General features: G+C 41.9%; 1 protein-coding gene and 1 non-coding gene across 22 annotated transcripts in view; both read left to right on the top strand.

The window, feature by feature from the left end:
- Positions 1-6098, top strand: part of PUM2 (pumilio RNA binding family member 2) — a 110366-nt gene extending 104268 nt beyond the window's left edge. For 8 of the 21 annotated variants that reach the window (XM_037737588.1, XM_037737570.1, XM_017526445.2 and 5 more), the window contains 2 exons: positions 439-631; positions 3094-6094. In XM_037737588.1, the coding sequence (XP_037593516.1) occupies positions 439-631; positions 3094-3225 (325 nt within the window). In that variant the 3' untranslated portion in view covers positions 3226-6094. Of the gene's footprint in view, positions 1-438; positions 632-3093 lie in introns of all 21 variants that reach the window. The other 13 variants (XM_037737612.1, XM_037737610.1, XM_017526481.2 and 10 more) reach the window with 3 other exon arrangements.
- A 2168-nt stretch (positions 6099-8266) lies between these two features.
- On the top strand, positions 8267-8328 carry LOC119471045. Its single transcript, XR_005200035.1, has one exon. It is a non-coding gene; the product is annotated as a U7 small nuclear RNA (small nuclear RNA).
- The last annotated feature ends 5302 nt before the right edge of the window (positions 8329-13630 follow it).

Here is a 13630-nt window from a genome sequence, read left to right as displayed (position 1 = left end):
AGTAATTGGCCGGGTGCAGTGTCTCACAGGTGTTATCCGAGCACTTTGGGAGGTCGAGGCAGGAGGATCACTTGAGCCGAGAAATTTGAGATCAGCCTGGGCAACATAGGGGGAGATCCTTTCTCTAAAAAAATACAAAAAATCATCCAGGCATGGGACATGCCTGTAGTCTCAGCTCTGAGGGAGGCGGAGGTGGGAGAATCACTTGAGCAAGGGAGGTCAAGGCTGCAATGAGCCATGATAGCATCACTGCACTCCAACCTGGGTGACAGAACAAGACTCTGTCTCAAAAAAAAAGAACAAAATAATCATAAGACAAGAGAATCCCATCCTGACTTCTGTTTTATCATGCATTGGAGAAAATTCTTTCAAAAGTAAAGAAAATTTTGCTGTAAAGAAAAAAATAACAAAGCTTTGTTTATCTGCTTTAATTTTTAGCAATGTAGTAGAAAAGTGTGTTACTCATGCCTCCCGTGCTGAGAGAGCTTTACTGATTGACGAGGTTTGCTGCCAGAATGATGGTCCTCACAGTGCCTTATACACCATGATGAAGGACCAGTATGCCAATTATGTGGTTCAAAAGATGATTGATATGGCTGAACCTGCTCAGAGAAAGATAATCATGCACAAGGTAATACAGCATATAACACTCAGATAACTTTGTTCGTCTTTGTGTTTGGGCTACACATTTAACTTCCTTGGGCTTTCATTTCCTCCTGTATTGTTATAACTGGAGGAAAAAATTAAAATTGATGGATATCCTTTGGCAGATATTGGTATGATTTCCATTTTTATTCTTAAGGTTATCACTGCTGGGCATGGTGCCTTTTTCCCATAATTCCAACAGATTGGGAGGCTGAGGTGACAAGATCACTTGAGCCCCAGGAGTTTGAGACTAGCCTGAGCAACGTGGCAAGATCCTGGCTCTACCAGAAAAAAACCAATTAGACTAGCATCGTGGTGCATGCCTTTAATCCCAGCTACTTGGGAGGCTATGGTGGGAGACCGCTTGAGCTCAGGAGTTCAAGGCCAGTCTGGGCAACATAGTGAGACCCCCTTCTCTACAAAAAATTTAAAATTAGCTGAGCATAATGACACATGCCTGTGGTCCCAACTACTCAGGCAGCTGAGATGAGAGGATAGCCTGAAAATCCTGGAAGTTGAGACTACAGTGGGCTGTGTTCATGCCAGTATACTCCAGTCTAGGCAACAGAGCAAAACCCTGTCTCAAAAAAATCATTGAAAAGAAATTCTTAGGGAATCATATTCATTTCTCATCTGTTATCTGTGTTTTACATTGTTCTTTTTGACTTCATCTTATTTAACTGTACAGTTGTTCCTCAGTATTTGTGGGGGATTGGCTGCAGGACCCACCCACTCCTGTGCCAAAATTTACACATGCTCAGGTCCCTTATATAAAATGGCATATAGTATTTGCATATATCCTAATCACATCCTCCCATATACTCATCTCTAGATCACTTATGATACCTAATGCAATGTAAGTGCTATGTAAATAGTCATACTGTAATAATAAGTAAAAAATCTGTTTAATAAAAACTTTGTCATTTGAAAAAAGTGCTTTTGACCAATGGTTGTTTGAATCCACATATATAGATGGCAGAGTATGTTTAATTTACTATAATACATGGGCTGAACATTGATTTTTTTTTTTTTTTTGAGACGGAGTTTCCCTCTTGTTACCCAGGCTGGAGTGCAATGGCGCGATCTCGGCTCACCGCAACCTCCGCCTCCTGGGTTCAGGCAATTCTCCTGCCTCAGCCTCCTGAGTAGCTGGGATTACAGGCATGCGCCACCATGCCCAGCTAATTTTTTGTAGTTTTAGTAGAGACGGGGTTTCACCCTGTTGACCAGGATGGTCTCGATCTCTTGACATCGTGATCCACCCGCCTCGGCCTCCCAAAGTGCTGGGATTACAGGTGTGAGCCACCGCGTCTGGCCACTGAACATTGATTTTTAACATAATTTTTCTAAATAGAATTTTGTGTTTATGTTGTAGGAGGTAGTAGTAATTGATAATTGTTTCCCTTTTAGCTGTTTTCTTTCTGTATCTTCCTCCTAGAGTCTAATAATTCTTTAAGAAATTAGTAATTGTAGTAGGGAAACTTACTGTTATAAAGAACACTGAAAGAAACATTTATTTTGAATACCCTTAGATCTTTTTCTAAATGTATTCATTTACAAAACATGGAGCAAAGTACATAAACCCCTTTGGTCCTCTCCTCATATAGAGAGAAAATTGATATCTTAAGATTCCTTCCATCTATAAAAGCGTTTTGGCCTTCTGATTTTTAAAATGCATTCTTCAACTTGATATAAGTTTTCCTTTTTCTTTTCTTCTTTTCTTTCAAGACAAGATCTCTGTTGCACAGGCTGGAGTCCATTGGTGGGATCTCAGCTAACTGTAGCGTCAACCTCCTGGCTGAAGCCATCCTACCACTTTAGTCTCTCTAGTAGCTGAGACTACAGGCACGCAAGCTCACTAGTTTGTTTATATTTTGTAGAGATAGGGTCTCACTATGTTGCCCAGTCTGGTTTCAAAATCCTGGGCTCAGGTGATCCTCCCATCTCATTCTCCCAAATTACTGGCATCTAAGTTTCTACCTATCTTTTAATTTAGTATTTTCTATAAACTCATGAATATTACAAAATGCAGTCTTATTTTTAATAGCTACATTATTTAACTATCATATTTGTCATATTTGGATTATCCCTAATTGTTTAATTGTTATAAGTAGTGCTTTGTACAAAAGTCTTTTCATAATTTTTTTAGTAGAATAAATTCCTGGATGTGGAATTACTGGGTAACTTTCTTGCTATATTTGGGGCCTCCGCCTATTTGCATGTGACATAGTTAGATGTAGTGCCTTTTTATTCATTGAACAATTTCAAGAACAGATGTTTAGAAAGATTGAGTGGATCACAACTGCTTTTACAAAAAGTAGCTTTCTTAGGATTTAGATTTTTTTAATTGCAGTTATTCCTCTAAATTACCCAGATTTAGGGGTGATTTTTTAAGAAATCAGAAACTAAAATGACTTAGATTTGCTAAGCAGATTATTTGTTTTTCAGATTCGACCTCACATTACTACTTTGCGCAAATACACATACGGAAAGCATATACTGGCCAAGCTGGAAAAGTATTATTTGAAGAATAGCCCGGATCTAGGACCTATTGGAGGACCACCAAATGGAATGCTGTAAATTACAGAAGCAAGAGAAAGAAGATAATTTAACCATGTGAAAAGATTTTTTGTGTGTGTGAATTATCAAAACACAACTCAACTATGAATCTTCAATTTTTTTTTAAAACAAAACTATTTATTGACTTTATTCATCCATTTGTAAATTTTTTAAGGTTCTTGTGTATATTTGGGGGGTGGGGGATGAATTATAAATTATATTCAGCCCTGAGTGGAGACCTATCAGATTGGATTGCTGGCAAAGCACAGAATGCCTGTATATGATGTAACTGTATCAAAAATAAAAAGCTGTCTCATATTTTGTAAATTTTTACCTTGTAAAGTCACAAAAATAGTTTTTAAAGGAAAAAGTACAGTATTCTTTTAATAAACTGGCTCACAGTCTGGTAGGTCTACAACCCCATAGCACAACAGGTTTATAGAGATGTATATAGAATTATAGTCCTTATTTTTTTCCTTTGTGTGAGACCTTTTATAACAGATTAACAATCAACTGCATAAATATGATTAATATTTTAAAAAGAGTTAAGTTGTATTTTGGTAATTCACAAACTATCATGCAAATAATGAGCAAGTAAGACAAGAATAAAATGGTTTGAGATGAAAAGAACTTAACATTATTTACAGTAGATGTGGTTTTAATACAAATACTGCCCTAAAATGTCTCTGGCAATGTACAAAAATATTGTATATACTTACATATGTAATTGTTGTAAGAGTTAAGAAATACAAAATCATGGTGACACTTCCAATTAAGTGCACTAAATGAAAAGTTAAGTCATATATTAACTTTTCAGTTTGGTTTGCAATGAGAAAGTGGAAATTTGTGTTTTGTTTTGCTTATAGAATTACAAAGACATGTTGAGGAAGTGTTGAGCTTTATTTTGCTTTTTCATAAAGGCAGAAAGTAGGAACCAGATAGAGGTGAAAAGGGGCCACTGAAAAGTGAATTTGATAGCTCAGCATTTAAGCATGATTACATATTCAGATAGCTCTTTTTGCTTTCTATAAATATATGCATTGTGTGTGTAGTAATAGATGTAAGTTTACACTTTGAAAGGAAATCTTGTTTCAATGTTTATTATAAAAACCTTGCTTAATTTAGTAGTGATGCTTTCCTTGGTTGTACAGGTGTACATTTGTAAACCTTCATGCTGTAAATGGAATTTGTTTTATCTCTTTGGGATACATTTGCATTTTAGTGTACATTTATGTCCCTGCCCTCTTTGACCTGGCAATATAGTGTTGTATAATGTAAATTTATTTCTCCAAATCGAGAGTGATTTTTAAAAAATTTTTTATCTTTATATGGTTTCAGAAGTATGAACCAGCTTTCTTTTTATTATTGTGAGATCATTTTGTTTTATAACGTAGTTGTTGACTGTTAATATGGACATGTTAGAATTTGGATCACTTTCAATTGAAGTCAGGGTATTGTGCATAACAGAAAGTATTGGACTGAGATATTTGGTTACCATAGAGGCCAATGCTTTTTTCATCTTATTAAATGTGATGTGACTTTTTTCTTTGTACAGAAGAGTACTGTATTTTTGAATAGCCTACTCCCAAGTAAGAGCAAATCTGTATGATAACATTTTTTTCTCTGGACATAAGACATAACAGTAACACGATGTACATTTACAAGCGGCCTTATGTACATTTCCCAACAATCTTTTTAAGGCAAAATTGTGACCATATGTGTATAATTAAAATCGTTTTTAATCCTTTGCCTATGAAAATATTTTGGAAAAAAACTTGCTGTGTATATTCAGTTTCTGAAAGATAAAGAAAGTGCTTTGTATTTTGTTGAAGTCAGTATTTTGTATAAACATTTATGTTGACCCACTTATGTTTAGTGCTGAAAACTAAAATGAACATGCTATCTCTGTCAGCTGAATATGGAAGAGATTTTTTTTTTTACTAGAGATCTGCAGAAGAAAATCTATCTTCTGAGCACAGTGTGGAATCTAAAGGTTTTATCACTTAGTTGTTCATATTATGAACCTAAAAATAGTGGCATAAAGTTTGGGGATGCCAGGCATACCTTTTCATGTTTGGTGTTATTTTAGTTTTCTAACCCAACATTCCTTGGTGAGGCCATTAAATCCAAACACTTGTCACTGTTCCTTCTAATAGTCACACAGGGTCATCAACATGTACCGGTCACTGTAGCAGCACCTTTTTTTTTTTTTTTTAAACCCACACAAAGCCGCTCTCTCACTTTTTCCTACTTTGCCAACCTCAAGAGTATTTCGGCCCATGTTAGACTTTTGTTCTCAGTATCAGCCCATGGTTTCAGGATCAAAGCTGTCATGTTGCAGATTGGTAATGACTTTCCTGTCTTTGTACAGTTGAATTCCTAGTCTTCATCCTTGCTGTCTGTTGGCACAGGCATTATCTCTGCAATTTTAGAAAATGACAAGTACTAGAGAATATTACATTGAGAAACTAAACCCTCTTCTTGGGGTTCTAATATTCCCACATGTCCCAGTGCTGACAACCCAGTCTTCACAATACTTTCAGGCCTGCTCTACAAAAATAACTTCTTGTAGAAATTTTACAGTCTGCCATTTTGGGTGCCCACCGCAATTTTTTACCTTTTAGTAAGTTGGCATGAAATTTTGGTAAAATCTGAAAATGACATTTCAGAATAAAGAAACAATTGGGCTAAACTACCTAGGCTTTACTCGAGTGTCTCCTTTTGATATGGGTTGTTTCTGGACCAGTTTGTCTTAAGTCCTGGCTCTTAATTGGTTCATATGAAATAATGTTTAACTTCACTTCTTTGTATATTATGTATAAATTAGAAAATGAAAAATGTGTGAATAACATTATATGAAATAAACCTGGTCTTGTGTTTTTCTCTAGATAAAATACCCCTCTCTACCTCAGTTATAATTTAAAATTGACGGCCCGTTCAGGTTTACTCTGACTTCAGGAAAACAAATACATTTTTAACATGGGTGCTATTCTGAAGCTGCTGATTCGTCTGATGGTATTAATTCTCTCCTTTGATTAGTGTTAAGAATATATAATCGCATACTTCATAGGACAAAACCTTAGCCTGTTTTCACATGAACTTGAGGCAGTGTTGTCTAAAGGTAAATATAATTTAAGTTTAGGTGTAGATTTGATTTACTATTTACAAACCTTGTGAACTTATCTAAGCCTTGAAGCCCTAATCTGTATCAAGGGATACTACTACTTAACTCGTTAGTTTTAATTGAGAATATACAAAAAGATACCTAGAACCTAATTTTTTTTTTTTTTTAAAGAGATGGAGTCTTGCTATGTTGATCAGGTTGGTCTTGAACTTCTGGCCTCAAGTGATCCTCCCACTTTGGCCTCCCAAAGTACTGGGATTACAGGCATTTGAGCCACTATGCCTGGCCAAGAGCCTAGTTCTTAATTAATTGCTTGTTAATACCATTTCTCTTTTTCTCACTATATTAACTATAAGAAGAAAAAAAGCTGGAACAATTTGATAGACTCCAAAATGGAAACTTACATAAAGCTAAGTGTGAAAAAGAAATGTCATCACACACATTGTTTATCCTGAAATTTAACGTTGTCTTGATTTGGCTCTCAGAGCAACCCTCTTGAATTATTGACATACTACCTCACATTGTATTGAAACGAAAAGGTCTTAAGCAAATACCACATCTTTGCATCCTGGCTTACCAACCTAAGGAAAGCAGTTTTCTAAATTCACCCGGGTCATAGTTATTCACTGTACGCCATCATGACAGCACTTTCTCCGGAAGATTTTTAAAGTGGCAAGGGACAAAGAAACCCCGATTAAGGAGCCATATTCACTGTTCACCTTTCCTACCTCACTTAAAAGTATCTAGCTTAACTTGCTTGGTAGAATATATTTACCAATAATATATTTACCAAGAACTACCTCCAGGTCTTTCAGAAAATGTATCTATGAACAGGGAGATGAGAAGGAATGGAGTGCTGAGGCATCAGCCCTGGCTCCTAAGAGGCTGTTCTCGAGCACTGCACTGCAGAGGGAAGGAGCCAGGGCCAGGGTGGGGCTGGGCCTTCATTGTTTGTAGAGGTTGTATCCTGACTTTCCCACAGAACCTTGTGGCTGAGGAATATATTTGGTTTTTTTGAGACAATATCTGGCTGTCACCCAGGCTGAAGTGCGGTGGCGCCATCACTGCTCACTGCAGCCTCGACCTCCCAGGCTCAAACAAGTTTCCCATCTCAGCCTCTGAAGTAGTTGGGACCACAGGCACATGCCACCATGCCCAGCTACTTTTTGTATTTTTTAGAGATGGAGTCTCCCTATGTTGCCTGACCAGACTGATCTCAAACTGCTGCTCAAGCAATCTGCCAGCCTCAGACTTTCAAAGTGCTGGGATTACAGCCATGAGGCATCGTGCCCAGCCAACTCTATATTTATTTATTTATTTTACAAAGACAGGGTTTCACCATGTTGGTCAGGCTGGTCTTGAACTCCTGACCTCAGGTGATCCGCCCGCCTTGGCCTTCAAAGTGCTTGGATTAAGTGTGAGCCACCGCGCCCGGCCGCCAAGTCTTAATACAGGACGAAACAGGACAGGATAGGTCCCGTAGCCACTTTCTCTAGTTTCTTCGCTGTTCCATTCATAGAATGTTTTTTTTTTTAAAAAGCACAGAAATAATTCTACAGCTTGTTGATTTTCACAAATAAATATTCATGAATCCAGGATTTAGATCAAGAACCAGAACATTACCAGCACCCAGAAACCTTCCCATGCCCTCTTCCACTGAGTGGCTCTTTCAACCCTTACGAAGCCAAAAAGCACAAGTCCTGGGCCCTGTGGCCTTAATGAGTGACACCCTGGACCAGTCCGACCCAATGACTTGGGAAAACACTCCTTTTACTGATAAATGTGAAGCAACTCATGGCTGTGTCTCTGGCACCACCCTGGTGGAAGCAGAAGTGCCATAGAAATTTAAAAATGTATTTACCAATACCTAAAAACAGGAGAAATCGTCTTCTATTTGGTAGTTTAAAGGGAAGAAATTGGCTGGATTAAAATTGATTCAAATGTCACAGCTCTTTTGGAATTTGTCTAGCAGGTTTTCTAGTTTCTACCAGAAAACCCAACAACAGAAAGATGATTGATTCAAACTTTCTTGGGTGTCAGAATAATGATTCAGAGTTTGGGCTCTAGAATTAGACTGCCCAGATTCCAAACACTGTGGCTTCATATCTAGTAGGTAAGTGGTTTCATCTTTTAAGCCTTAGTTTCCTCGTGTAGGTAAAGGGAAGGGTGACCTGCTGAGATTGTAAAGATTAAAGAGAATATACATGTAGTGCCATGGCAAGTGGGTACTTGGTACATTGCTACTACAGCAACTCTTACGCATCACTCATAAGTTTTCATTTTTTTAAATTTGATTACATACAGCCTCAAAACATATTTGGAGATAATGTTTCTGCAAATGAGCAAAACTCTTTTTTTTTTTTTTTTTTTTGAGACAGAGTTTTACTCTTGTTGCCCAGGGTGGAGTGCAGTAGTACGATCTCGGCTCACTGCAACCTCTGCCTCCCGGGTTCAAGCGATTCTCCTGCCTCAGCCTCCTGAGCAGCTGGGATTACAGGCATGCGCCACCACGCCCAGCCAATTTTTGTACTTTTAGTAGAGACGGGGTTTCTCCATTTTGGTCATGCTGGTCTCGAACTCCCAACCTCAAGTGATCCACCCGCCTCGGCCTCCCAAAGTGCTGGAATTACAGGCATGAGCCACCATGCCCAGCCAGAGAAAAACTCTTGATTCAAGTTGCAGGTAAATCATTAAGTCATATGTAGATTTGCACTGATATATACAAGCTGCCAGGATGGAGAGAAGAGCAAAGAAATCAAAGTCACTGTGATGGGAAATCTCAGTATCTCTCTTACAAACACACACAAAAACATATCAGAGACCCATAAGCTGCTGACGTTTTGTGGAGGTCAGAGGGTGGCTCAGGTCCATTAGCTGATCTCTGCCAGTCTCACCCCATCCCTTGCATCATTTTCACCAGTTTGGAAGCCCTTGATGTTAGGGTTTAGCTTTAGTGAAAGAACAGGCCTGCAAACAAATCAATTCTTTGCTGAGTGATTTAAAGAGCTACCTCCAGGCCCAGCATGGTGGCTCACACCTGTAATCCCAGCACTTTGGGAGGCTGAGGTGGGCAGATCACCTGAGGTTAGGAGTTCGAGATTAGCCTGGCCAACATGGTAAAACGCCGTCTTTATTAAAAATACAAAAATTAGCTGGGAATGGTGGCAGGCACCTGTAATCCCAGCTACTCAAGAGGCTGAGGCAGGAGAATCGCTTGAACCCAGGAGGCAGAGGTTGCAGTGAGCCAGGATCACACCACTGCACTCCAGCCTTGACAACAGAGCGAGACTCCGTCTCGAAAAAAAAAAAAAAGCTACGTCCAATTATTTATAAATGTTCACTTTGGGCCGGGCACAGCGGCTCACGCCTGTAATCCCAGCACTTTGGGAGGCCGAGGAGGGCGGATCATGAGGTCAAGAGATCAAGACTATCCTGGCCAACAGGGTGAAACCCCGTCTCTACTAAAAATACAAAAATTAGCTGGGCGTGATGGCATGCGCCTGTAGTCCCAGCTACTCAGGAGGCTGAGGCAGGAGAATTGCCTGAACACAGGAGGCGGAGGTTGCAGTGAGCCGAGATCACGCCACTGCACTCCAGCCTGGCACCTGGTGACAGAGCGAGACTGTGTCTCAAAAAAAAAAAAAAAAAAAAAGTCTGCTTTGTTTGAGAGTTGAGCCACAGTTGCAGCCAAGTGAGGAACAGCCCTCCATAAGGATCCATCCAACTGAAGCATCAAGTTTGAAGGAAGACACAGTAACACTCCTTAGCTGAGTAAAGCTCTGCCAACTGGGCTTACAGCAAGGAAGGCACTGAACTGAGAAAGATCTGCCTGCTAGCCCTCTAAACCATTCCCTCTCAGCCTCTGCCTTGACAACCAAGTTAGGGGCATCCTCAACGCAGTATTTAGAAATCAGAAACAAGGGTCTCACCCAACTCTACACAAAGCACGCATTTTCACCTTCATAGAAGATATGGAATGTTGGCTGATAATTCCTTACGAACACGGCCATCTGTGATCCTGAAGGAGGTCAAAGGCTGCGTGAGAAGATCATGTATGATTTCCCCCAGCACACATTTTGGTGCCCGTGCGGTTGAGCAGAAGGCTTCCACCCAGTTCAGGATCTTATCTTTTCTGTGTAAACAGCATGTAGCTCATGGCCAGACACAGGTTGCGGAAGGAATGCTGAACGGTGGAGGAAAATCACTGCACATCGTTCCATGACCAAATAAGATCATACGGAGAACATTCGGTCTTATCTTTTGTTTTTTTTGAGACATGGTCTCACTCTGTCACCCAGGCTGGAGTGCAGTGGTGTGATCACAGATCACTGTAGCCTCAACTTCCCAGGCTCTAGAAATCCTCCCACCTCAGCCTCCCAAGTAGCTGGGACAATAGGCATGTACCACCATGCTCACTTAATTTTTAAGTTTCTTGGTAAAGACAGAGTCTTGTCATGTTGCCTGAACCAGTCTTAAAACTCCTGGGCTCAAGTGATCCTCCTGCCTCAGCATCCAAGGGTGCTGGGATTATTGGCATGAGCCACTGTGTCTGGTCGGTCTTACCTATTTTTGAGAATGCACTAGGCCCTTAGGGTGGGGAGGGGGGAAAGTAATTCCTTTCTCAAAGCCTTTAAATCTAGACAGAAATCAAGATTTCAAAACTAATCAGTGCCTTGGGCTTGGAAGGGAAAGGTAAAATAAAGAGAATGAGGCGATGGCTTTTGGGGTGTTGAGAGCAAGGCAAGTGCAGCAGACAGCATATTTTCAGTCTTATTTATTGAGCAACTACTTTGTGTCAGGTTTTGTTTTGAGACAGAGTCTTGCTCTGTTGCCCAGGCTGGAGTACAGAGTGCAGTGGCACAATCTCGGCTCACAGCAACCTCCACCTCACGAGTTCAAGGGATTCTCCCAAGTAGCAGGGATTGCAGGTGTGCACCACCATGCCTGCCTGATTTTTCTATTTTTAGTAGAGATGGGGCTTCACCATGTTGGCCAGGCTGGTCTTGAACTCCTGACCTCAAGTGATCCTCCCACCTCAGCCTCCAAAGAGCTAAGATTACAGGTGTGAGCCACTGCACCTGGTCAATGGCAGGTATTCTTGATGCTGAGGCTACAGCCCAAAAGAAGCGCACACTCCAGTGGAGGGAGAAGCAGAATGAGATTCTTGATACAGGCAATGCTTCCATTAACAGTAGGGGTCACCACAGGTTCTTGAGCAGGGGAGCGACAAGTGCAGTGGTGTGGAGGACCCAGCACAGGTTGGCAGAGCAGCAGTAGAAGGGACTGGAGGCAGTGCCAGTTACAGAGCTGAGGGGTTCCCCTAACAAGCGCAGAGTCCCATCTCTTTCTTGCCTTATTCCTACCCCTGTCCTTTTATGGAAAGAAGCCTTGGAAAGCCGGGTCACACCTGGTGGGCCCCTCCTATGGCAGGGATGAGGACGAAAGCATGTGCAAGGGATCGCCCTGGAGAACAGGAGGGGTGTCTGGGAGTCCTCCTTTGCCCTGCTCCCTCAAAAGTCAGTTCTGGTCTGAGCACTGGAGTCTAGGTTTGGAGGGCACTTGTGGGCAGAGGAGGGAGGAAATCACCCCGGAGTCTGAGAGGATGATAGCTTCATCTATATTCCAGTACCCACCCTCTTCTAGCGTAGGGTGGAAAGCTAGAGAAGGGACCTGGAAGAGAAAGCTGTCACAGGAAGAGGCAGCCGTAGATACAGGGGCAGCCTCCAGGTGACCTAGAGTCCTCCCTACCCGCCCAAGCCTGGCTCACTCAGGGTGGCAAAGGCCTGGCGGCACACTTAGAAACCTGCAAACCTGGCTGGGTGTGGTGGTGCACGCCCATGATCGAAGCACTTGGGAAGGCAGAGGCAGGGGCATCGTTTGGGTCCAGGAATTCGAGGCCAGCCTGGGAAATATGGCAAGACCCCCTTCTCTATAAAAAAATAAAAATAATTTTAAAAAAGAAAGCACTGCCGGACGCTGTGGCTCACGCCTGTAATCCCAGCACTTTGGGAGGCCGAGGCGGGTGGATCACGATGTCAAGAGATCGAGACCATCCTGGTCAACATGGTGAAACCCCGTCTCTACTAAAACTACAAAAAATTAGCTGGGCATGGTGGCGCGTGCCTGTAATCCCAGCTACTCAGGAGGCTGAGGCAGGAGAATTGCCTGAACCCAGGAGGCGGAGGTTGCGGTGAGCCGAGATCGCGCCATTGCACTCCAGCCTGGGTAACAAGAGCGAAACTCCGTCTCAAAAAATAAACAAATAAATAAATAAACAAATAAATAAATAAATAAATAAATAAATAAATAAAAAAGAAAGCAGCTGACCCGCCTGGGCGACACCCTCAAGCTCCGAAGCCCTTTCCCTACCCAGGCTTCAGTTTGCTCATCAGGGCCTAATCCAGCGGGGCTGTTAAAGACACCAGGCGCCCCCACCACCCGCCGAGAACGCCCCCTGGAGGCCCGGCCCTGCCCTGCACCGCAGGTGCCTGGGACATTCCCTGCCCAGGCACCGCGTACCCCGGGGGATCCGTCCAGCTCCGGAAGTTTCTTCGTCCAATTACTTGGAGTTGATCTTTCTAAACGGGATTGCTCAGACACGCCCTGCCTTCTCGAACAAGGAAAGAACCCTATCCATCTCACTCAGCTGCCACATACGACTGCCGGCAGCCTCATCACAGGGCACATCCATCATCAGCTTCTCAGGCCCCAACCCTGACATCCTGCAGCCTGGAATCCCACAGCTCCAGTCACGTGGCCACTGGCCCCCTTTCCCCAAATGTGTCTGAAACCGAACCATCTCCTTGCACCAAACCTTATTTTGCTCTTCCTCTTCCTTTCCGTACTGAGAGCCACAGGTGGGGCGACTAAATTTTTTAGTATAAATATATCCCAAACATTGCATAGGACATAATTATACATTTTATGCCAAAAAAAAAAAAAATGTTCATCTGAAATTCAAATGTAACTGGGCATTCTGCTTTGATTTGCTAAATCTGACAACCCTACTGCCCCTGTCTCTGGCCAGCCAGTTCCTTCCCGTCTCCTGGAGCCAGCCCTGGAGCTTCCCTAGACAGATCTGGGGACAGCTCCTCCAGGGACAAGGTCGATCGCGTGATGGCTCATTATTGCAATTGCTTGTTTTCTTCAGTTTCTCCAACCACACTGTGAGCTGCTGGAAGGTCAGACCATGTGTTTCTCTTTACCCAAAAGCCTGATGTTAGGTGCTTAGGAAATACGACTGCAGAGAGGAAGTAAGTGTGTTTTTTGTTTGTTTGTTTTTCTTTTTCTTTTTTTTTTTTT

The sequence above is a fragment of the Cebus imitator genome, unplaced genomic scaffold (assembly GCF_001604975.1).
Source record: "Cebus imitator isolate Cc_AM_T3 unplaced genomic scaffold, Cebus_imitator-1.0 Scaffold1, whole genome shotgun sequence".
Classification (NCBI taxonomy): domain Eukaryota; kingdom Metazoa; phylum Chordata; class Mammalia; order Primates; family Cebidae; genus Cebus; species Cebus imitator.
The sequence above is the reverse complement of the archived record's forward strand: the minus strand, read 5'-3'. Positions and strand labels throughout refer to the sequence as shown.